This window comes from Notamacropus eugenii, chromosome 7 (genome assembly GCF_028372415.1).
Source record: "Notamacropus eugenii isolate mMacEug1 chromosome 7, mMacEug1.pri_v2, whole genome shotgun sequence".
Lineage (NCBI taxonomy): Eukaryota > Metazoa > Chordata > Mammalia > Diprotodontia > Macropodidae > Notamacropus > Notamacropus eugenii.
Window position 1 is genome coordinate 32,070,831 of NC_092878.1, and position 26,723 is coordinate 32,097,553.

General features: G+C 38.6%; 1 protein-coding gene across 1 annotated transcript in view; it reads left to right on the forward strand.

The window, feature by feature from the left end:
- The window catches only part of LOC140513790 (uncharacterized), a 65,491-nt gene extending 39,962 nt beyond the window's left edge, over positions 1-25,529 (forward strand). Inside the window, 4 exon segments of the mRNA XM_072623800.1 lie at positions 2,767-2,916; positions 9,071-9,183; positions 19,426-19,479; positions 25,002-25,529. Of these exon segments, the coding sequence (XP_072479901.1) occupies positions 2,767-2,916; positions 9,071-9,183; positions 19,426-19,479; positions 25,002-25,160 (476 nt within the window). The 3' untranslated portion in view covers positions 25,161-25,529.
- The last annotated feature ends 1,194 nt before the right edge of the window (positions 25,530-26,723 follow it).

Sequence of the window (26,723 nt, forward strand, 5' to 3'; positions counted from 1 at the left end):
TAGTATAGAGGCAAATGGCTTAGCCCTCTCAATGATCCAGGTGGTTAATACTCATGACCCAATCTCTTATTGTATTGAAAGTTGTACAAAAATTTGACCACCAACTAATGACTTTTTTTTTTTTTAGCCATAGCAATTTATGAAACTGTTTGCCAACGGTTGGAGAGATGATCATTATCAGTGGGGGGTGTATTTACACTAAATAAAATCTTGATTCCTTAAAATATTGATATAGGATAATGATTGATACTATTCTGCTTACCTCATAGAGTTATTTTAAGGATGTGAAGAAAACAATGAAAAAATATTTATTGCTATACAATGGGTTTGCCCTTCGTTCCCGAAGAAGACCATGCCATCAGAGAAATAATGACATGACTTGCACTTGACTTTGTTTTGAGTGAGGGAGGGCTGTGCAGGTCACCAGCCTCACTTCTCCTCCAGAGCCATCTGAATCCAGTAACTAGATATTCATCAGGATGACTGGAGATGACCCAGAATGAGGCAGTTGGGGTTAAGTGACTTGCCCAAGGTCACACAGCTAGTGAGTGTCAAGTGTCTGAGGTGAGATTTGAACTCAGATCCTCCTGACTCCTGCACTGGTGCTCTATCCACTGCATCACCTACCTGCCCCTACAGATAGTAAGTAACTTGCCCAAAGAAACAAAAGTACTAGGTAGCTTAAGAGACATTTAAACTCAGGTCTTCTGATTCCAAATGCCCTACTCTTTTCACTACATCATTCTGCCTGCTTTTACTTCCTTCAAATCCAGTTCTGACATTATCCTTTCCATGAAGTCTCAAGTGATTTTTCCCTTCTTGAATCTCTGTCTGGATCTCTCCTAGGAATGAATCCCAACACTAATTTGGATCAAAGGGGGGAGGGGGGAGGGAGCATTTCTTAGGTGCCTACTATGTTTCAGAAATTATAAGGGCTTTACAAATGTTATCTCATTTGATCCTCACAACAACAGTGCGAAGTAGGTGCTATTATTATTCCCATTTTAAAACTCACAAAATGGAGGAAGATAGAGGTCAAATGACTTGTCTAGGGATACACAATTAATATCTGAGGCCAAATTTGAACTCAGGTCTTCCTGACTCCAGACCCAATGCTCCATCTACCTAGCGGCCTGATTATTACATCTGAAAGGGGCTTAATAACAATTCCAATCCTATTTTACAGAAGAGAAAACTGAGGTAAATGAAGTGATTTCCCTGTGGTCACACAGGTAATGAGTAGCCCAGCTAGATTTTGAATTCATGTCTTTGACAAAAAAACTAGCGCTCTTTCTATTAAACTAATCGACTGTGGAAACGAAGACTCATGAGGAAAGACTAAATTAAATAATATTGTTTATCCTGAGGAAGAAAATAACAAACGATGATTTATGGTTTTTATGAAGGTAGGCCAAAGAGAAATGGGATTTAGTTGGAGCACCAAGGATTTTATCTACCTAGAGAACAATGATCCAAAAGGTGGGTGAAGGAGGCTCTTGGGATCTTTTTCTCTTGATGTGTTTCAGGTTAGATCAACTTTCATTTGCCTTTGGTATTTTAAGTGTGTGCTCATTGGGAAGCAAGGGAAGAGGTGGTATGGCTTCTTAGAGGCCTTTTCTATTTACAATGTAAGGTTTGTAAGGATGAACCTGAGTCATCAAGACCAAGATTAAATTGTATTGTCTTCTCTTGCTTAAGAAGGCAGAGAAAAGATCCCTTTGCCTCTCAATCAATGATTTTATTAATACAACACAAAATCTCTAAGTTTGTGGAAGATGTGGTATAGAATCAGTTGGGGCTGGTCCAGAAAAAGTTTTCTGAGAGAATAGGACTTGTTTTGGTTTTCAAAAGGCATCAGGAGAGGAGTGTGCTGCTAAAAGTTTAATTAATAATTGGCTCTCCAGAAAAAAAACCATACAAACAATACACTAAATTTAATCTGTATTTTTTAAAAAAGAAGTTTTTACTGATGTCTTCTGTTTTGTACATCATCCTAGTTATCTCAGGTATCCTTCTCTTTTATTCAAGTCCTCTTTGATCTTTGTAATTTTGTTACATTCACTCAATTTTTCCATTTACGTTGTTGTGGTTACTGTGTATGTTGTTTTCTTGATTCTGTATCAGTTCCTGTTGATCTTCCCAGGCTTCAATGTATTTATCACACTTATCTTTTCTTACAGCATAATAATAGTTCGTTACTACAATTCTCCAATGAATGGTCATCTACTTTGTTTCCAATTCTTTGCTATCACAAAAAGTGCTGCTGTAAATATTTTGGTGTTTTTGGGGAGTTTTCTTCTTATTAATGGCTTCCTTAGCATATAAATCCAATAATGGAGTCTTTGGTTCAAAGAGCATGGACACTGTAGTCACTTTACTTGCATTATTCCAAATTGCTTTCCAAAATGGTTGTATTATTTCACAGCTCCACCAACAATGTGTTAGTATACCTGTCATTACACAGCCTCTCCAGCATTGATTATTGTCATTTTTGTCATCTTTGTCAATTTAATCTACATTATTAGCATTTTCTAACACTTTCGTCTAAATTATCTACAGAACAATAAATCAAGCTGTGAATAATATTTGCCAATTTGCAAAGTATACATATTCACACTGATAATTTAACATTCATCTCTCAAAAGCCTATTTAAACTGGCTCCAGCACATCCTTGAAGAGGGAACACAGTCTTGTTGAGAAGTAAGTGTCTATTTTTCTGGGCTCCTTATCTACATCCATCTGAGGATGTTTTGTATTCCTTACAGGTGGTGCCCATGAAGGTCTGCAGCATTTGGGTCCTTATGGTAACATCCCTAACATTGTGGCTGAACTGACTGGTGACAACATCCCCAAGGACTTCAGTGAGGACCAGGGCTATCCAGATCCTCCAAATCCCTGCCCCATTGGAAAAACAGGTAATGGGCAAGCATACTGATGTGTTCCCAGGGAGAAATAGATTTGAGATTGTAAGCAATTGAAACTTAAAAGTGCTAATGGTAAGCATTGAGAATTACTAACAGTTCAATTCTACTGGGTAGCCCTGTGTTAGAAAGTGAAGAGGCCAAGTGAATTTAATTTGGCATACGTATATCAGTCATGAGGCCCAGATATATAAAATTATTTTGCCAATATTTTCTCTCACTCTCCCTCTCCCATTGTTCAGTCATGTCAGACTCTTCTTGACTGTTCATGAGGTTTTCTTGGCAAACATACTTACGTGATTTACCATTTTGTTCTCCAATGGATTAAAGCAGAGGTTAAGTGACTTGCCCAGGGTCACACAGTTAAGAAGTATCTAAAGTTAGATTTGAAGTGGTCTTCCTGACTCCAGGACCAGTGCTCTGTCCACTGAGCTATCTAGCCGTCCCTCTTTTAGCTGCCCTCAATTATCTCCCCATTCTCCTTAACTTAAAAAGAAATCTTCATCACCCCCTCCCTCCAAATTCTTCCAAAATATCTTTCCCTTTTCCCACATAAGACACAGACAACTCAAGATTATCTACTCTCAGGATTATCCACACCCATTCATTTCTCCTACTTTCCCCCCGCAACTACCAGCCTTAGCATCCAGTTAGCCCCTCCCTTTGCAGGAGGTGGGGGCGGTGGGAGGAGCAAAATGCCAACAATTTAAGATCTATTAGACTGTAAATTTTTGGGGACAGGAATTGTCTTTTGCCTCTTTTTGTACCCCAGCCCTTGGCACAATGCCTGACACATGGTAAGTGCTTAATACATGTTTATTGATTGATTGATCTATGTAGAGCTGGAAGGGACCTCAGGGCCCATGTAATTGACTTCATTTTCTAGATGAGGACATTGAAACAGTGAAAGTGACTTGCTCAAATTCGTACATGTGGCACCACAGAGATACAAAATGGTTTCAATTCCATCATCTCACTGAATATTTATTATTATTGCTATCCTAATGTAATAGATAGGAGACGAGGCTCATCTAAAATCATATAGTAAATAGAAGAGTAGGACTGTAGACTCTGGTATTCTTCCTACTGGTCCTCTTTGAGAACAAAGGACAAACAAGATTTTTTCTGTCACACCACAGCACTTCTCTGAATTTAGTGTGGTAGAGTGGAAAGAGACATAGCTTTGGAGTCAGAGGACCTAGGTTCAAATTCAGCCTTATACATCCTTGGGTAAAGCCACTTCAATTCTGTGGACTGTGGTTTTCTCCTCTATAAAATGAGGGGGTTGGATGAGATGGCTTCTGATGCCCCTCCAGTTTATAGATCTGTGATTTTATTTGCCCAATATAGATTAAGCAAAAAATCCAACTGTCAGTTCGAATACATTTTAACAGTTCTGATAAAAAAATCAGAAATGGAAGCCTGCTAAAATATTTTGAAATATTTCAGTTTAACTCCTTCCTTTCCCTCTCTGCTTTCTCCCCTCAGGTCTTCATACACTGTTTCTATGGATAATAGTGAGAGGCCTAGCATACTAGTATTTCCTATTAAAGTTGTCCTGGACCATGTTCCTCATAACTGTCATTCTTCTTAAGACATGGTAATTTCTTAATTACCAGAATAGGCTTGCATCCTGATAGACCAATGATAGGATTGGTAGCCCTGGCCTGAGGACCCCTCTGCCCCTACTTTCAGGCTCTGTTTAAAGGGAGACCTTTGTTTTTAAGCTATCACTCAGTGACTAAGGATAGAATTCCCCATTTCCTTTTCTCTGCTTTTTAACGTAACATGCAAAGAGCTACCACCTGCTATTTCTAACTCAATTTAGGATAAAATGTTTTGTCTACATATGGACCGAGTTGGAACCCAGTTTAATCTGGTCACCTGCTAGGGTTCATCACTTTCAGGGACAAATCTGTACTTTCAATAACTCATGGATTGTGTGAAAAGGAATCCAGAGTTGGGCAGGGAGGCTGAGCGTTAGGTTCTAATAGGGTATCAACATGCCTGAATACAGCTAACCTTGTTTCTTGGTGGTGCAAATTCCTCATTATTGAAATAATTGATTTCACTGATGTTTGGTGTTATTTCAAGCATGACAGAGAGATCAGGAAAAAGTCTCAGGGATTCCATAGGGGATGTTGAGGAGTAGACTTTGGACTTTGCTGCCTCATGAAAATCCCTTCTGGGCTAGAGCTACTAGAGAAGGTACTGAGATGGTGCAGCAATCATATGTCCTGGAAAATCTAGGAAGGAAAGAAAGTGTACTTTTAACAAGACTTTACAAAAGGAATATCTTCTATCAGACCATGTGTCTTGGGTTTTTGTTGTTGTTGTTGTTAAAAAACATGGTCACTGTAACTAACGAGAATCTAAGTGATTGCGTGTGGCAAAGCAATGTGGGTCTGCCGGCGCAGTGAAAAATTAGATTTGAAAATAGGATTGCAGGAAGACCTGAATCACTGCATGGCTCAGATCATTTCAGCCACATATTATTTGCTTGTATAATTTTAGATTCAGGGAGAGGAAAGACCTGTACCAAGTTTAAGGAACAACATTCCCCAGGGGCAGCTGGCTGGATTGATTAGACACAGCAGAGGGCCTTATTCAGGTATTTAGAAGGAGTGAGTTCAGAGTGAAACATTTTGGGTTTGAATCCTCCCCATCCCTTCCATGTCTCCAAATTCTACCCATCTTTCAAGGCTCGGCTCAAGTTTTACATGCTTCACAAAGTATCAAATCCTCAGTCTGGCATTTAGACTCACTTTAGTCTGGCTCTCAACTACCTTTCTAGGCTTATTTCATAATATTCCCCCTCAAATACTCTCCTTTCTGGGCAAATTGGCCTGGTGTATGACATTCTGGCTTTCACCTCTGTACCTCTGCTCTGGTGGTCTGCCATGTCTGGAATGTTCTCCCTCCCTTCCTCTGCTTTGTAGGATCCCTAGCTTGCTACAAAGCACAACTTAAGGGCCACTTTTTACGTGAGGACTTTCTTGACCGTCACTGCAGTTGTTAGAACTCTCTGCATCTTGAAATTGCTTTGTATTTCCTTTCCTTTTCCTTGTCCTCCTTCTGTCCTTCCCCCAATGGAATATAAGTTCCTTGAATAAAGGAAATGTTTAGTTTTTTTCTTGGCATCCCTAATACCTAGTAGAGTGGTCTGCACATAGAAGGCATTTAACAAATGTTTCTTGAACTAAATTTATAGTACATAGATCTCTTTTTCTGAATTTCTCAGTTTCTTATTCCTTGTATTCTCATTTCGGACTTAATCATATACTTCTTTATGTTATTTTTTCGTGATAAATGAGTTGAATTCTACATGTATCATTGAAAGGTTACTATGTGTAAGGCCTTGCTAGAAGAGGGTTATGTGACACATTCACTTTTGATCTGTGAACGGAAGAGGGGAACACAAGTACTGAAGTCATAGTAATTCAAATAAGTCAAGTCAGCAAGTATTTATGTTCCGGTCATGTGGAAAAAAAAATGACTAAGACACAACTCCGGTTCTCAAGAAACAGTTCTGATGGACATTCTCAAAAAAAATTAGGAAAACAATACAAAGTGTTATCAACAGAATGTAAGCTTTATGTTCCCTGTTAGTCTTTGCATATGTAGCACATTGCCTGGTCTAAAGTTGGTACATAATAAACGTTTATTCGTTGTTTGATATCATTCGGTGCTAGACTGTATGGTATAGACCATAAATATGGATGTCCGAGAAGGAAGAGGTCAGTATGGGCTATGGTATAAGCCCCAAGTCTCAGCTTTTAGACCTCCATGCATCCAATATACTATTCTGGAAATTTAGTCTTTAATTTAAGGAAAATTTATCCTTTAATTCTCTCAATTTGCTTTCTGCGTCATTGTGGAAATGTAGGGAAATCCTCATCTATGTTGTTTCCTGGCCACAGAGATAATATATTAAATTCTGTGGTTGGTATCTCAATTATCTGACTCCTACTCCTACGTTCTCATGACCCCAGTGGGCTCCCACCCTTCAGCATCACCCAGGAAATCACTTCCAGTAAAGAATTAGAATCCACTCCACAAAGTTATCATCCAAAAAATGTGTCTGAGCACCTATTTTTACTATAATCTTCTCCATTCCTACCAGCGTGACATACTGATGGTTGCAGATGTAGGGGTTAGATAACGTTCCCAGTCAGGAGATCTGAACACTGAGCAGATGCAGTAGAGCTGCATTAGAGATCTTTTGGTATGCTAATGACTTCCACATTAGGTTCATACTGTGGAGAGGCCTTGTGTGCGTTTCAGACTGCCTTCTGGAAAGACTTGGAAATACTCCAAGAAACGAGACACAGGACATACCTGGCTGATTGTAAATAGGCGCGCATTTTCAGCACTTATTTGATGTCTCATCAGTCTTTTGAAAACTGGTCTTCACTCCTCCCCTCAGCTTCCCATGCAACCCAGACTCCTTATGTTCTTTTCTGGTTGTCTAAGGCACATAAAAGATAGGCAGAATGAATCATCTCCAGAGAATCGTAAGATCCAGAGGGGCTTTGGAGAGTGCTGAGGCTAAGGAAACTTTGTCCTCCTCTTAGCAAGGAGGGGATGGAGTATAGATGTGAAATGAGGAATATATAACATGGAAAATATGTTAATTTATTTGACTGGACGTATTTGTTACAAGGGAGAGTTCCATGGAGGGAAGTCCTTGAGGGGTGATAGTGATGTTTTAAAAAGGCATCAATAAAACATTTACAAAAAGGAAAAACGATTTTGAAGACACTGTTTCTGAATGATAGTGTGGTCTAGTTAGAGAGTTGACCTTTGATTTAGTAAGACCTGAGTTCAAGTCTTGCCTTAGACCCCAGATTAGTAAACAGATATACCATACCCACTGAATATAGAATGGGTGTGTGTTAGACTAATGTCTGCCCAAGCCTGTTGCTTAACCACTGAGTGCCTCAGGCAGCTCCCACAGAGGATGTCATTCTACATCCTTGGAAGGAATGTCCAGGTTAGGCACTGCCCTACCAAGATGAAACCACAGATCTGAACCGAAAATTCAAACAAGAAAATCAGAGCCTATAGCACCAGTCATGCTGGAACAGCCATTAGCCCAACACACTCACACACACACACACACACACACACACACACACACACACACACACTCACACTCACACATACACACACCCCTCTGTTCAGTGACTATGGTGTGTGTGTGTGTATGTGTGTGTCCATGTTGTTTATTAATGCAGGAGCACATTAAAAATATGCGAACTGTACTGATTATACAAAATACACAGCATTTCCTCCTCCCCCTCCTCCGAAGGAATGCGTATCTCATATTAGAACTATAATTAGCCCAAACTTCGCCTGAGACAAATTTAGTTTGTGGGTGGGTGAGTGAAGTGAGGTCAGGAGAGGATTGTGGATGTGGTTATGTCCTGGGCCTCCAGAGATCTAGGAGGTAAATCAAGCTACTGAGGGTCATCAGCAGGGGAGGGAGGAATCACACTTTATCTCCTATCAGTGCCCTGGGACAGAGTCTCATTTGGCCTCATGCTGAATACAATTGTGCCCAATATATAGGAATTAACTAAGGTTTATTAAGTACTTACTGTAAGATATTTATTATATAACATTATTTATCAAATAATTTAGTGTATTTACATAAAATATATTTTATATGTAAAATAAATTGATGTCGCACTTTTCTCTAAGGAGCAAAACTGCATTTATTTTAAAATACTATATAGAATATTATATTATAAATATATACATTATTAAACAAATTAACATTGTGTTTAAAATACAATTATTCTATTTTATGTTACATAAAAAATAATATGATAATATTGAACCTTTCTCTAAGGAGCACAAGGTATTTCCAAAAATCTAGGCACAAACTTCACCGTATCCCTCTGAAGTAACTAGAGGGAAGTAGCCACCATCATTTTCAGTTTCCAGATGGAGAAGAGGCCCAGAGAGGGAAAGTGATTTGCCTGAGGTCACAAAGTGAGTCAAAAGGAAGCAGGAATAGATACCTGGGATGCAGATGGGAATGTGATTCTGACCTTCAGTGGCCTGCCTTGTTCCTATTTACCTTTACCCATGGGGGCATGCATAAGTTGCTTGGCTTTTCTCAAAGACTTCTGGCTGTTTGCAGTAGATGATGGATGTCTGGAAAACTCCCCTGACACTGCAGAGTTCAGCCGAGAGTTCCAGCTGCATCAACACCTTTTTGATCCTGAACACGACTATCCTGGCTTGGGCAAATGGGTGAGTTCAACTTTAATTACTACCAATCATAGTTACTACTTATATAATGTTTTAAAATTTGCAGAGTACTTTCTGTACATCATCTCAGCTGAGCCTCAGAGCAAACCTGTGGAGTAGGTACTACAGTTAATATTATTCCCATTTGACAGTTGAGGAAACTAAGGTTCAGAGAGGTGAAATGATTGCCTACGGTTGTACTGCTAGTAGATATCAGAGGTAAGATTTGAAAGCAGGTCTTCCGGACTCCAAGTCCAGCACTCTCTTTACTGTCCTATCCTGTGTCTATATTTTCCAGACTCATTTATTGAAGGTGCTAAAGTAGAGCTAAATTAGAGAGGAAATTTGGGAGGGGAAGACTGTTTAGGAACAGATTTATTAAAAGCCTAGGACAGGGAAGGGCCTTGAACAATTCCTCGATGATGTCATCCTTCCTGGCAGCTTCTTGACAATTGTATAGAATTAGTAGGTAAGGATTTAAAGTAATGTAGATGAATATTTTGTTGACTAAGCATGGATAAACATGTTACTCTCTGGAATCTGGTTCTGGGTTATTTGTGTCATTTACCATGGTGTAATACATAGAAAATAGGAAATAAGGTTTTTTAAGTATGGATATATTCTTAAAATTAAGTTAATTCAATAAGTATTAAGTCCATACTGTGTTTTTTTAAACTTTTTTCTTCGCACAGAAGAATTATAGTTAATAGAAGAAACTATGAGAAAAAAACAAAGCAAAAGAGAAAAGGGTTTGCTTCACCCTGAAGTCCAGCTCCATCGTTCCTTCTCTGGATGTGGATGGAATTTTCCATCAAGAGTCCTTTGGAGACGTTTTAGGTCGTTGTGTTGCTGAGAAGGGCTAAGTCTATCAGAAACAGTCCTTGCACACTGTGGCTGTTACTGTGTATAATGTTCTCCTGGTTCTGCTCACTTCACTCAGCATCAGTTCATGTAAATCTTTCCAAGTTTTTCTGAGGTCCCCCTGTTCATCATTTCTTATAGCACAGTAGTATTCCATTGCATTCATATACCACAATTTGTTCAGCCATTCCCCAATTGATGGGCATTCCCTCGATTTCCAGTTCTTGGCCACCACAAAAAGAGCTGCTATAAATATTTTTGTACATGTGGGCATAATGTGTTTTTGAAACAGACATTTTGTTATATAACTTTCATCTAATATGGATGGCTTCCTTTTGAGGGAGTGAGTTTCTTGTCACTGCAGGTGTTAGAGGATTTTTTCCTGGAGTTTGTTCCCACATCACTGGGTCTGGAGGGCAGGGATCCAGCTCTCAGACTCTAGTCTGGATGTATTCCCATCCAGAAGCTTGTTGTCATGTGTGGAGACACAGCTTACTCTGCCCTATGACACTTGAACCATTGGGAAAAAAACTGACAGTGTCTTAGCCCTCCATTACTAGGAGGTGGGAAGACTGCTCCTGATACCAGAATTGTTGGTTCAGCATCTGCTCCTCCCTATCTCAGTACTCAGGAGGATCAACAGGCATTATGCGAGATATATAAATCTATCTATCTATCTATCTATCTATCTATCTATCTATCTATCTATCTATCTATCTATCTCCCTTCTACCTTTACCTCCTCCTCCATGGTATTATCATAGAATCTCAGAGTTGGAAGGGATCTCGGAAATCATCTAGTACAAGCCACAGCTGAAGGTAAATTCCTGGTACAACATACCCAAGAAGTGGTCTCACAGCTTTTGCCTGAAAACCACTAATAATGGAAAACTCATTACTTCCTTAGGCAGTCCATTCCACTTTTTGATGGTGCTAACTAACAAGCTTCTTCCCCCGATACATGAAGGCCAAATTTGTCTCCTTGCAATTTGTACTCATTGCTTATAGTTCTATCCCCCTTCAGGGCGGGGAGAGGTTTAGCAAAACAAGCAATTATAATAAATAGCTAACACTTCTATAGCACGTTAAGGGTAATGAACATCTGAGGAATGAAGGATTGGAATTCATCCTTCCCAATTCCAAGTCCAGTGTGGTCTAATCCTTCTTCCACATGACAACTCTTTGGATACTTGAAGTCAATGATCATATTTATCTTCCATTTTCTCTTCCCCAGGTTAAACATCCCTAGTTCTTCCAACCAATCTTCATGTGACATGAGCTCAAGACTCTTCACCATCCTGGTTATCTTCCTGTGGATATTTTCCCACATATCAAAGTGCTTCCTAAAATATGACTCCCAGAAGGGAACACAATACTCCAGATGTGGCCAGACAGAGTGGAATATAGTAATATTACTTCCCTCATCCTTGTCATTATTCTTCTCTTAATGCAGGCTAGGATTGCCTTAGCTTTCTTGCCTGCTATATCTCATTTTTGACTCATTGAACTTTTGGTCCATTAAACTACCCTAGATCATTTGCAGATGACACTCTCCTCTATCTTACATTTTAGAAGTTGATTTTATGAACCCAATTGCAAGGCTTTATATTTACCTATATTATATTTAATGTTATTACATTTGCCATTCTCTCTATTAGAGACTAGGTGGACCCTATCTGCCATCATTGTAGGACTCTGGAGAGTGATTGCATCTACTCCTCTTGGTTGCTTCAATTATCAGCCTTATGCTGATGGTTTCTTAATGAAATTTATGTATCTAACCCTAATGCCTAAATTCCACTCTGACCCTGATAGCTGCCTGCTTGATGTCACCTAGCTTTCCTAATGGCATCTCAAACTCGGGATTTCCAAAACAGAATTGATCATTTTGATCCTTGTTCTTGACCTGTTTCCAAACTTCTCTGTTTCTGTTGAGGACATTGTCATTCCCCAAGTCACCCAGGTGTCATCTTAGACTTATTCTTGTCTTTCACCAATCTTATCAGTCACCAAACTTGTCAATATTCCCTCTACATCATCTCTCATATCCTTCTCCTTCTCTTTACTCAAATAGCCACTACCTTAGTTCAGACCCTTAGCATCTCTTAGCTGGACTATTATATTAGCATCCTAACTGGTCCTAACATTGATTTCATCCTCACCTCTCTTCAATTCATTCTTCACACAGCGGGAAAAACAATTTTCTGCAGACACAGGTACACCTTTCCCTCAACGCCAATTCTGCTCCAAAATCCTTGGTGACACTGCATTGACTATAAGATGAATTATAAACTCCTCATCCTAGCATTTAAAGCCCTTTAAAATCTTGAGTCAACCTACCTTTCCTGAATTATTTCATATCACCTACTTTTGTTACAACTTAGGCAGCTAGATGGTGCAGTGGGTAAAGTGCTAGACCTGGAGTATGGAAGACCTGAATTCAAATGTGATCTTGCACGTTTATTAGCTATGTGACTCTGAACAAGCCACTTAACTTCTGCCAGCCTCAGTTTCCTCAGCTGTAAAATGGATTTAACAATAGCACCTACCTCCCAGGATTCTTGTAAGCTCAAATGAGCTGTTTATAAAGTACCTAGCACAGTGCCTGGCACATATTAGATGTTTAATAAATGCATTTTTCATTCTCTCCTTCCTTAATTGTCCTACTGTTCCCCTCAGTCAGCATTCCATGAGGACTTGTGTTCAAAACTGAACTCTGCTACTTACTACCTGTGTGACTTTGGGTGAGTCATTTAACTTTGAACTTCAATTTCCTCATCTGTAAAAGGAGGGAGTTGGACTAAATGGCCTCTTAAATTCTCTTCTAGCTCTAAATCCATGGATTTTATGGTCCAATGCCTTGTGATTCCCAAGTCCAGAGCTCTTTCTACTATACTACAATGCTTCTTTAGCTTGGATGTGAGCTGTGTCTTGAGTATAGGTAGGATTTGGAAAAAAGTGGTAGGAGAGAATTCAGAAAGGAAAGAGTATAATCAGGGTAATTAGCTTAATTAAAATGGAGCATTTATATTTGGGAGAGGTGGGAAATAAATTTGGATTGGTAGGTCGGGATTAAATTATGGAAGATCTTTAAAAAGCATCATAGAAATATCTATTTGGAACTGTAATACATCTTAAAGTCATCTAGTCTGGATCCCCTAATTTTTCAGATGAGGAAACTGCAGCCCAGAGATGTGAAGTGACTTGCCTAAGGTTACCCACTTAACAAATGACAGAGGTGGAATTTGAAACCAGGGGTTCTGACTCCAAATCCAGTATTCTAGGAATTTAGACTTGATGTGAAAGAAAAACAAAGAAACATTGTAGGCTCTTGAAGAAGAGACTGATATAATACAAGTGCTCTTTATTAAGATCAGTCTGGCAGCTAATGTCAGCTAGGAGGCAATTTTAAAATCATAGACAAACCACAGAATCTCAGTTGGAAGAGACCTCATAAATCATTGACTATGACACATTTAGTCTTGTGTCCAAGAACCTACTCTATAGCACTCCCAATATGCGAATTTCAAAGCTTCACTTGAAGATGTCTCTTGACCAAGAACATACAATCTTCCAAGGACATTTCTTCTATTTGTGGACAGCTCTTTTATATGCAGTCAAAATCTGTCTCGATAATTCTAAACGTTGCTACCTAAGTTCAAGCAGAAAAAGTTTATTTCCTTTTTTTATGATAGTCCAAGTTCTTGAAGACAGTGATTATGTCTTTCTTGGTGTGTCAATTGATACAAGAATTTTTTTTGTAATTAAAAAATTTTTTTGCGATATTTTACTATAATTTCTCCTATCTGCGCATATGCTCAAAGAACTCACAATCTAATGGGAAGCTCCACCGTCAGTGTGAGGCAGAACCTGTTTTACACATCTGAATATTGAAGCTCAAAGGTTAAATGATCATCTCCCCAATCTGCTATGGTAGTGGTGGTCCTACGCCATCTTTAATCCTTCCCTTTCTTCCAGGATAGCTTCAGAAAAGCCCTATGCCATCATAGGTATACAATGAGCAGGGTCTAAGGTGATGGCAATGGAAATAGAAATAAGGGGAGGAAAGGAAAGACATTGACAAAGGAATTAACAAGACAGAAAATGGAAAAGAAAATTGAATAAAGGAGATGGAGGGTGGGGAAGAAGAATTGGTAGCTTAAGAAAAAAATAGGTCTTCACTTGGCACTGGGGAGTATATAAGGGAGATATGAGAGGGATAAAAAAAGATTACTTAGCAGAACCAAGGGCTGGATCAAAGTGGAAGTCATTTCTTTACTCTTTAAAGGTTTGGTTTCACTTAGTTTTACATTTTCTGTGTGGTCCAGGAATAGGAGTAGAAAAGAACAGAGGCTGGGGATGGAAAAGATTAGGCAATGGCCCATTGAGTTTGGAGGAAGGAGTCCAAGTGCTTTAGAGGGCAATACTGAAGTAGTTGACCTTGGGAAGTTGAGAGCGAATCTAGAACAGTTAGAAGGGAACCAATGATCTGGGTGGGAGCAGGAAGTACTAAGTCAAGGCAGAGAATAAGTTTAGTGGGTGTAGGGAAGTAGGAGAGATGGAAGACATCATCTTTCCTTCTTTCTAGATTTGGCTCATCTTTTTCAGAAAGCCTTTCTAGATTATCTTCAGTCATTCTAATAACCACCCAGCCTGTAGTTCACATCCTTGAATAATTAGCACATATGTGTAGTATATCTGTTTCTGTCACTTGTTTTCTATGTATGTATCAGAGCCAAAGACTAGAACTTGGATTCCCTATAAGAGGGAAGAACTATTAGTAAATCCACTACTTTAGGTCATGTTTAGAAGTTTCTTATCAACTGTGATCATTTGTTTAAACTTAGCTTTCCTTAGTTTATTGCCTTATTAGTAACTGGTAGGTACTAAGAGTTAATTTGCTTGAAATTCACAAGTATGTGTGATGTTTTTTTTAGTAGGGTCCCACCATCTCCAGTCAGTATTTTCACAGATTTAGAGTTCTCAAGAAAGCATAATTTCTTGTTTCTTGTGCAGTCCTACTAAGGACAATGATATAAATGTATATTACATATACATACACACATACACACACACACACGCGTATATATACACAACACACACTACACATACATTAATTGACTTGCTTATGTCTCAGAGGTATGATTGAAACCTACATATCTACATATTCTCATTATCTCTCTCTCTCTGTCTCTTTCTCTCTCTCTCTTTCCACACACACACACACACACACACACACACACACACACACACACACACACACCATTAACATATCAATCAATCAGTGACCTCGGCAACTCTCTCAGACAGCTGTGTTAGAGATGAGTTAAATCAGTGGAAGGAGTTTCCACACTGATACTTCTTCATACCAATTGAAATCATAAGTCCAATATGTACATTGTGATTATTTCTATAATAACTTACTATTTTTAGTTCTTTATTAAAGATTATTATTTATATAGTTGTTTAGAATGTGCAAAACACTGCATATATTATGTCATTTGAGTCACATGACAACCCTCTGAAAGTATGGCAGGCATTAAAACAGATTAGGAGACCAAATTTCAGAGAAATTAAGTGCTTTGCCAATAGTCAATGCCCAATCAGTAAGTGTAAAATCAGGACTGGAACTTAGGTCCTTGCTTGCTTTTAAGTCCACTACTCTCCACTGAATCTCTAAGTTAAACATGAATGTCTGTCTTGTCCCTTCCATTAGATTAAAGGCACAGACTATTCATTCTCCTTTGTAGTTTTCCACAGTGTTCAATATATAGTAGGCATCCAATAAATATTGACCAAAGAACTTTAAAACCTGAATGCATTCCTATGTCTTTTCATTACTTGTGCTTCACTAATATCTCCTGGGAGGTGGTCATGCCTACAAGAGGGAAGAGTTGTTTTGCAAGAAATGAACACCCAATACACTCTGATGCTAAGTAACTTACACCTGAACTCAATGACTGGTCCCTGCAAATTTCACTCTTCTTCCCCTCTGTATCCTTGAACTTCAATGTTACTCTCTCAGGAAAACAGTTTCTGACCTAGGAAGACAAGTGTTTCCCCTTTCTAAGCATGCATCAGTATTCTTGATCAGCACCTTGGATGACTCTAGAACATTTTCAGTAAACAAAGCAAACTCAACTGGGTGAACACAATAGATGAGTTGGATAGGGACAGTCTCCTTTGTGTGGTGCTGCAAACATAAGTTACCAATAAAGTCACTGCACTGTCTTTGGTTTAACTTCTCCAAATGGCCATTACTCCCTTACCTACAGCTATGTTTAGTTATTTCTGAGTTCATGGAATGGCTGGGTGACTTCCCCCCAAACCTAGTCTCTCAACCCCTAGTCTCTCAATTTATACAGTCAGTATTTAAAACTACCAGGATTTAGTTGCTCCCAACCTAAGACTTTCGTGCCATTGTACCTAACTCTTGGTAATGGACATACCCTTGCCATGACCCTGTCTGCACTTGGTTTCTCCACACTGTGTACAATTCCATTTGATAAATCTAGCAGATCATTAATCCTGGGAAAGTAGCTCTTTGCAAGGTGGTACCAAGCTTGAGATTGAATCACTCATCCCTCAGTTGATCATGTTTGATCAAGTCAAGACCGAATGATCATTTGTGATGATGTTGAAGGTTTAACATTTCAGTTTAGAATTTAACTAAATGCCTTTTGACAGCAGTGCTCTGAACTGTTAGAGGAAGGTGTTCCTAAGGAAAATCTTCCAGAACTAGAAGGCTCACTTACTGAAAAATACATTATAAGGCAGCTAAGAGAGTGACTGCAAGACACCATGATGTCCTGTGGTATTTGCTCTCAGTGGAAATAAACTTACTGCCTTTTGCCTGTTCCAGCATCCCATAATTACATGGCTGATGGAGATTCCCTCTCATAGAGGGGTTTGAAATCTGAGAATCCCTGAATTTTAAAAATAGTTTGGATAACTGTGTTTCAGTATAATCACTTTCCTTTTTTAACCCTATGTGTCTCTTGCATTTAAGACATTCTTCTGAGAAAGTTTCACCAGAATGACAAAGGAATCCATGACATAAACAAATTAAGAACTTGGTTTAGAACCCCTGCTCTAGTTAAGTATCCCCTAAAGTGGGTTCTTTGTCATCTGTGCACATTCACCTCTGCTGAAGCACACTAGATGTCTAAGCTCTTCAGTGATGGATAGGAAGCCTCTGTTAGAGTCTGGAACCTGCCACCTCCATTGAAAGCAGCCTGGCTTAACCTGAGGGACTTTGGCTCCTGGAGAGGTGGATTGTTTATTAGCTTTCATTTTCTCTTGTCTGTCTGTTCAATCTATCTCTGACCGTTCCATTGCCTACAAAACAGTCAAAGTAAGGGTTGCCTAGGTCCACCTTAGTTTCTCTTGAAGCTTAGAATGGAAGCAGAGCCTGAACATATCCTGATGACCTGGGATGAATGAGAGAGTGATATTTGGGAAAGAACTAACAGGCAAAGTGAATTATAGAAGATCAGAATGGTAGGACCATAGCTGTTGAGTTTGGAGGGACATCAGAGGTTATCTGATCCTACTCCCTTACCTTACAGATAAGAAAACCAAGGTTAAATGACTTGCCCAAGGTCACAAGTGTCAAAGCAGGGACTGTCGTTTTTGGTAATAAAAATTTCATGGAACAAGGTAGTTTCAGGAAATGCTGCTGAAGAGAAAAACCAAAATATGTTTTACTTTATCATATTCTATGATATTAGAGTTTAGTTAAGCCCTATTCCACTCCATCCAATCCCTTTCTGTTCTAATAAATCTTTTCCTGCTCCATTTCATTTCATTCCATTCCTTCCATCCCATTCCATTTATTCAGCAAATTTGATTGGTACCCCATCTTGCTGTGTCAGCTATCAAGTTGGTTCCACACCCACTCATGATCAATGAATTTAATATTGTGCCACAGACCAAACAAGTCCCACTCTGCTTTGAGTAATGAGGAATAAAAATGCTCATGTTGAGGTGGCATTCTGCCTGGTGGTGTTAACACTAGTGCCACTCTGGGAATTGGGAATAACATACATCCATGGAAAAGATAACCTTCAGGCAGCAAAAGTAAAGACCCAGAGTGTGATAGACTTTTTCCTAGATGGAACAACCTACATGTCTGCCTTTTCTCTCTTCAAGTATTAAATTGAGCTGTTCCCCAAGAAAGCCGACAAGTGTGATTGCAGCCAGAAACGTCCCTCTTTGGCAGATGGAGGGGCTCTTTGACTTTCCTTCCCTGGCACAGCCTTCATGCATAGTTGAGGTTGGGCAAGAGATATGGATTGTGAATCAGGGAGATTTTAATGAACATGAAAAATACAAAGCTCATTCTTGGCACTTGTCATTTTTGTCTCCACATCTATGATTTTCTAAAAAAAAATTGTTGTACTCAAACAACTCAAAAGGAATAAGTTGGTACTTCATCAAAACTTTATGCTGCTCTTCCTTTATCACAGTTAAGGAAGCTTATTTAGAGTAAGATCAATCACCTCATTTATACTTGATTTTCCCTTCATTAAAAAACCAAACTAACCCAAACAACAACCAGCACAAACACCCCCATTCTCCTTCTCCCGTCCCACTCACAGGTTAAGTTTTCTGTCTTCTATAATCATAATCGAGAGAAAAATCTGTTGAGCATGTGTCCTATATTCTTGAGCTTAGTTGACTCCACTGTGTGTTTGAAATATAGCAGTATGTGGAAACACTTATACAAACTGTGGTAACAGAGCTTTTTTCCTCTCAACATAGCTTTCCTTTCTGCCAAGAAGTTTTTTTTTGGCAGTTTTTAAAAGGTTCACTCTATTAAAAATGTTATGGACCAAATGGTTTTCTTAGCATCTTTACTGGGGGCACTAACTTAAAACTACAGATGGATTGGTTGCAGAAGCCATGATGTTGAATTTATTTACTTGGAGAATTGTTACAAATAATCAAACACTACACCCCTGGAGCATTTAGTTTATGCAGTTTGTTAAAAGGGAGTGAGATACCATTCTCCTCCTCTCCCCCTCCTTGCCCCCTCGATGGCTGGTTTCTACCATAGCCATTTCATGGGGCGGTACTAGATCTGTGCTAGGTTGGTTTCTAGTGCTTGTATTTTAAAATGTATTTTCCTCTTTATGTGATTGTTGATGACACTAGTGGGCCCCTGGGCACTCCAAAGGACTTTATTAAAAGCTGAAAAACCACTAACTTTTCTCTTGTGGTTTATCTTTCTGACACGACATTCTTTTCATCTAGTTCTGTTTCCAAAATATGTGTATGCAAATGTCCACAGGAAACACAGAGTATTGCTTTTAAAATAGACATTCACCAAATTTGATCCATACTGCTACATTTGTTTCTTCTCTCCTCCCTTCCCCCTCTCTAGAACAAGAAGCTTCTTTTCGAAAAGATGAAAGGTGGACAGAGACAGAGAAGGAGGGTAACTTACAGTCTTGACTATTTTTCTATGTTATGTTATCTGAAGAGGGTTGTTGACAAATGCTGAGACCTCAGGTTGTTCTGAAGCAACTTTAGAGTCTCATCATAAGCATTTATGAAAAATTAGGAGAGTGGTCCAGCATAAAGAGGGACCTTGCTTTGAAACTACATCCCCAGCTCTCTGATAGGCTGCTGAGACTTTGGACTACAGTATTAAAAACTCATAGCTACTATAGTTTCAATTCTTTGAAAACTCATTAAGTGCTTACTCTGTTCCTAATTTTGTGCTAGGTACTGTGGGAGATCCCAGAGAAGCCACTAAAATGAGCTCTGCCCACAAACTTTTGATAGGGCCCAACTATTTGTTTTTCTGTATGTCTCCATGTACTAAGCTTGCATGCAGCCTGGTTGAGGAGACAGCTTACATATATGAAACACTTACTAAGTGATACAATAAAGTCAAGGGCTAAATTCCATGGTTCAAACAATAATTTATAGAAGCATTTTGTTAGAGAAGCTAAATTCAGCCATTTCCTCATACAGTTTGCCTAGACATATTCTTGTCCTTTTCCTGGCCAGATTATGCCAAATTTTCTAACTTAGCTATGTTCGTTTGCCACATGTCACATGTATCTGTTTGGAGATTTCAACACTATTTCCTCACCCTAGTCATCCAACACGGACTCAACTGTTTACGGTGTTCTTTGACTATTACGACATTTTCTTGAAGGGAACTGAATGGACTTGAGCTTTTAATGAATTGTTTTTAAGCACTGACGCTCACAAGTTGAACATATGAAGCCTTGCTATCCCACCAACACTCCACCCTTAGAGTTTACAGTTTTATCTCTTACTCCTTCCAATCTGATGAAAATATGGCTGTTACCAAGTCAACACCTATTTTGTGTTGAATTTTAAAAAAAAACAAACCAAGGACAACAGCACAAGCTTTTCACATGAAGACTGTTAACACAGAAAAAACAAAAACAAATAGTTTGGCCCTATCAGAGATTAGGGAATTAGACGATAATAGTTGCAAATTGTTCTGAATAATATTCTCCAATCTATTTCCTTACTGCTGATGAGTTTTCCTTTTTCTGGCCTTAGAGTTATATAGGCTGTCCAGAAACATCATTTATCCCTATAGCTCCATGTCACAAAGCTCCAAGCTTCTGCCTCAGTCTGAGAAAGAACAGATATACCCAAAGCAGGATTTATAAGAGAGACTCATAAGGTATCGAAAGGATAGAAAAATACCTTATTTGGCAGAGTTAAATTACCCGGTTTAGGAGTCTTTGCCACTTGAGAATTGCCATTTGCAATCTTATAGTTGGAGGAGGAAAAGGGCCTGAGGGAGTAGTGACCGTGGAGGAACATGCAGAGTTCTAGGTCCCTACATCCTTATAAGTATGCTAGTAAATGGCCATTATATGGAGATTGACCAAGAAGTAGCCCATGATTTCCATTTCCTCTATTCTTCAAGGTGCATAAATAACATCTGCAGTAAATTCAGCAAAGAGCCTTAGTTTTTGTCCACTCCCTATTCCACCATCCCTCTGTCCTTCCTTAGGGAATGTCAGTGGGTAACTACTTAGGTCTTATCCTTAGGGAACCTAGATACCAAAATTTTGGAACTTTGGCCAGGCTTTATATTTTAGCCTCAACTTCCTTCACATGGAAAAGGCCTAGAATTTATGTCCAGGAATGTCATTGTGACCCAGTGGTATCAAGTACTGTCTGTTCTCCTGGAGCATACAAAGATCATGTCCTCAAGCCAGAAGTATTGGGTCTCAATCCTCTTGAGTAACAGAAGTTGCCTTCCCTATAATCAGTATTCAGATGGACTTCACAGTTTGATTGAGAGACCTTAACCATCTCATTAAGTTCATGATTCAGAAAGAAGAAATTCTGGACTAGTTTAAAAGCAACACTTCTCCCAAAGAAGCTTAGCATAGGTTGTGGCTTTCCAGACAAAAAAAAAATCAAGAGCAGAGATCCAATTCTTATTTTTGTTCCAGACAAAAGAAAGACAAAGAAAAGAAAATGAAGACCTGAGTGCTAGATCTGGCTCCATTAACTATATAAACCGCATGATCTAGGCTGAATCAAACTTCCCTGTGTCTCAATCCTTTTAATTGTGAATTGGGTTAAATTCTTGTCCCACCTTACTTCTTGGCTCAGTGACAATATGATATGAAAGTGCCTTTATTTCTTTAGAAGAAAGGTGCTAGATAATAAACAGAATTATGGACTGATTGTTCTTCTAAGTTAGAACAGACTATTAAGGATTATCCATCAATTGCCTGTCTATCCCCAAATTTAAAATTTATATTTTTGAATTTCAGTGCTTTTGTGTTTTCAAAGAATTATAGTGACCAATTATGGTTTCCAGAGAGTAAGAGTGAGGCAAATTTAAACCCTGCCTCAGGTACTTAGTAGCTATGGGACCCTGGGAAAGTCACTTAATCAGTGTCAGCCAAAGTTCTCGGCACATAATAGGTGCTTGATAAATGCATGTTGCCTCACCTCAGTTTCCTTGCTTGTAAAATAGGGATAGCAAATAGTTCCTACCTCACAGGGTTCTTGTGAGATTGAAATGAGATAAGATATACAGCACTTTGCAACCTCAAAGTGCTACATAAATGCTAGTTACTTTTAGTATTTTTTTTTTCACATCTCTTCTTTCATGCTAACCCTGTGAGTCTTGGAGGGAAACAAGCTATTATTCTCATTTTACAGGTAAAAAAGTTGAATCCCAGGGAGACTGAGCAGCTATTACAGAGGCATATCTGAGAGAGTGGCAGTGCTCACACATCATAAAAATAATAAAAAAGTTGACATTTATAGAGCACTCCTAGGTTTTACCAAGTGCTTTCCCTACATTATCTTATGTGAGCCTCATAGCAGACCTGTGAAGGAGATGTTATTATTATCCCCATTATATAGATGAGGAAAGTGAGAGATTAAGTCACTTGCTTGTGGTCACATAGCTGGTGAATCCTGCTCTTCCCCATTTCGAATCCTCTGTGTGCTACTACCCGTTGTGGTATGCTGTCTCTTACAGTGTGATACTGCTTTCCCAGCCTATGTCTGCTAGTCTATTTGCTGGGTCATAAAAGCTAGTTTTAATAGGGAACTGAAAAATTCTCACAAATGGAGGTACTGAATTGCAGTGGAACTATTTGGGTGGTTTAAAAAACATTCAAATAAATTCTCTTTTCTTTTTCTTTCCCTTCCTGTTATTTTTCCTGTTTCCAGCCTTCACCACCTTTCCCTCCCTTGCCCCTCAATATGGCACTTCCTGGGTCTGGGTAGATGGTGAAACATTCAAATGTCACATAAAAACCCATTGCCAGTGGTAATCTCCCTAAACTTCCATCTTAGTCCAAAGTGCTGCATATGGTTTAGATGAGACTTTATGTGATCATCCAAAGCCAACCAAACATTCAGATTTTCACTTGTAAAACACTTTTCAGTCAACCCTTAAATGTCTTACTCACTGTTCAGTCTTTACACATATTCAATTAATATTGGAGAACTCCCCTTTATTTAGTCTAAAAAGTATTTAAATTCACCTAGCAAGAAGATTTCCCAGAAAATGACTTAAAAAAAAAAACCCATATCACCCTTCACACAGGAATTTCCACAAATTTCAACCAGGTTGGATGGTTTCACTTCTGAGCCTGTTTCTTAACTTGCTTTGAAGTAGAGCCCCAATAAGAAAGGATACAGTGTTAGCAGGAGAGCTTGAAAACCTTCCCACGATTGAGTCATTTAGCTGTCAGATGCAAAAACTGATCCCCCAATCTAGTATTCAGGGGAGCATGCTTAGTTAAGTGCTCTAAGGGAGCATAGCACCTCCAGATGAAGCTTTGAGAATGGAAATGTGGTTTTTTGACCCACAAGGAGCCCCATCTGGACACAAAGCCCCTGCAAAATGTTGCCTCAGTGAGTCTGTTTCACATGTAACTGAATTACTAATCATTCTGGAATCATAAAATCCCGAAGTCCCTTTCTTATTTTTGTTGGGTCATTGGAAAGACTCTTCAATAAACAAATATCTTCAAAAGCTTTTGCAACAATTTTACTTCCTGCTAAAGACTATCCTGCAAGGCTCCAATTGCTTGCTCCAACTCCAAATGCTACAAAATAGATGTGAGTTGGAGCAGCAATGGACAAACTTTTGACTCATTCCACATGCCACCAGAGGGAAGAGTGTTACACACTGTAGAGGCCAGCACTGGATATACAGGCTTTTCCCAAAGTGTATAGCTTTTTAATTTGACCAGCTGGATATGTGTGAGTACTAGAGACTCCCACAATGCCTCTCTACTTCACTACTGTTTAGTACTTGAATAGAAAAAAAATCACTTATGCAATGAAAAAAGTCTTTTCAATAGCTTTTGAATTTCAGTTTCACTTCTGGTGTGCTTATAAATCTTCAGAGCTATTTTTTAAATTTTATTTTATTTTTCATTTTTAACAGTTCATATCACATAAAACAATTCCAACTTTTGGTGAGGTGATGCTTCTTTTTAAAGCATTTACAATATAGATCACAAAAGAATTTTTTTAAAACATTAACCAACTGAGACACAAATAATATTTAAGTTGCTAACTTCACAAGCTCTTGACCTAATTGTCTCCACAGTATTACTAAGAATGAAAGGACCCTAACTTATTGTTGTTGGTCTAAAGTCCTAAGCCTAATAGCTTAATTTTAGACTTAACCTCGGATGTTTTCCTACCAACAATCTATAATTGAATAGATCTGGTATTAAACTCACAAACCTTTTGACTCTAGGAAATTGCCACTAAGAGTAGGAACATTTCAGGGAACCAATATCTCCCCAACTTCATGTCAGTTCCAGGTAGGAGTGGATTGCCAACTTGCATTCAGTCAGGCTTAAAGTCGGCCAGGTGTCAGCGGGGAAATTGAGTCAGGAGAATTCTACCTCAGCCCAGGCTGAACAGCCGCTCTCCCACCATTCCCATGAGATCACCTTTTTCAGTTCATACCAGCATCTCACAGGCTCACTGGCATCATGGATTGGAGGCTCAGACCACTTTTCTTGCTATCCATACCTGGAGTTAGACTCAGAAGAACATTCATTTAATAGTCTCACAGAGCTATTTTTTTTCTAGTAAAGTATTTGATAAACCAAAAAAAATTAAAACCACCCACAGGAACATAGCATGAGAATTTTCCTGTATATAAGGATCAATAGCTAGGTTATTGGAAGGCTTATTCACTCAAGCACTCATATTTGCACAGATAAAGCATGCCAGATTATGGCGAGGGAGGGAGGGAGGTTGGTTGTTAGCTATCCTACAGGTTTAAGTTAGAAGCATAGATTCTAGTTAGCACCCTGAAATAATATTTCACTCAATAGAATCCTTCAGTAATGCCCATCACAAAGTGGTCCAGTTTATAGGGCATATCATAATACATTGCTTCCATGTGTTTTCCTGTGTTATGCATAACTGATCCTTTTTTACATCACTAAACTATGTATTTTTCAGAATGTGAACCCCTATCTGCAAGGCAGGGACTGGACAACGTGGTGGCAAAGAAGTCTGTGCCTCATTTTTCTGACGAGGACAAGGATGATGAGTAAAATGAAGAAGGTTAAAGAAAACAGATGCAGCCCATTAGATCACAATATTGCTTACGTGTATTGACTATTAAAACCCTAGTGAATGGCAGCATGTTTATTGTTTATGTAATTATGGATGAAAAGCAGCTGTATTTATGACATCGTGTTGTCATAGATAAGGAAAAGATGGCTCTGCTTTCTGTTAAATTACGGTAATAGGAGCTTTTGGGTTATTTTGTTTCAGGCCTGGAGTGAGCTTGAAAATTAAAGTGATTTTGATAGCTAGTGTATACGTCTTCAGTCATAAAAAGCAAGACCATAAAATTTACTCTTTCGTTGTAGTTTAAATGGTATTTGGGGCTCTAGTTTGATACCTATTACTGTGATTTTGATTGCTTAGTTCACCAAGCCCTTGGGCATTGTTATACCCCAATAAATATTATTTTACTCATGATGAGTAGCTGATGCTTTCCACTTGGCTCTGTCTTTATAAGTAGGTCTAGAGATGACCATGTTTATAAGGATCTTTAAAAATACACTTGGTAAGTAGACTCACTTGATCTGTATCTTGGCTGTTCATTGACTTCATATACCAAGCTGCAAAGGTTTCCCCTTGCCCAGATGGCTGAAGAGATGTGCAACTTGCCTTCAGTTTAAACATCAGAAGTTTACAAACTGATTTGCACAAACACATTAGAGATGAAAGTAACTTGGTGAGCTTATGGCAACACTTCTGTATGTATTTCATTCAAGGTAGACCTGTTCCCTGATTCATCATCTATAAAATGGGAGTTGGCCTTCTCATCAGTTTTGACCAAATAGGAAGGCTGATGATAAAGTAAAATCCTTCAGCTTAAAAGTTCATGGTAGAAAAGATAAGAGAAAATGCAATGCAGTATGAGTTATACTCTCTTTTATGAGAGCTGAATACAAAGAGTTCAGAAAAAAGGATACACAGAGTGAATAATTTAAATGATTTAAAATTCTCCAGTGGAAGTATATGCAAGAGAGAGATAATTTTTTCAATAATGAAATTCTTGGGTTTGATTTCCAGGAAAATTATTGCACACACTAGTAAAGGAATATTTATGAGAACATAGAAAAGAAAGAGAAGTGATCACCAAGAACCAATGTTGGTTTATCAAGAGCAAGTGATGTCAGATTCACCATATTCCATTTTTTAACGTGATTAATATGCTAGTAAACCAATGTCAGAGGCAAAAAATATTTGGAATTAAGGCTTTTGATGTAATTTATCATGATTTTTTGGGGGGAATAGATAGTGATATGGGCTTTATACTCAGGTAGATTTGAAAGTGGGTAAATGATAAGACTGGAAAAAATGGGAATTAATGGGTCAATGTTAACTTGGAGGGAAGTTTCTAGTAGAATGCTGTAGGTCTAGTGACCTACACTTGATCCTGTGTAGGTCACCATTTTTATGAGACTTGGATGAAGGCAAATGCGGCATACTTATTGGATTCAGCTAATATCTGGGATGATGGAATACAAAAGTATCAATTGGATCCAAATAGAGTCCCAAAAGGTCTCAATGAAAAGTACAAATCTAATATATTTAAGTCGAAGAGGGATCAATAAAAAATCCTATACTTGGACTAAAAATATTGGTGTGAGAACACCTGAGTTC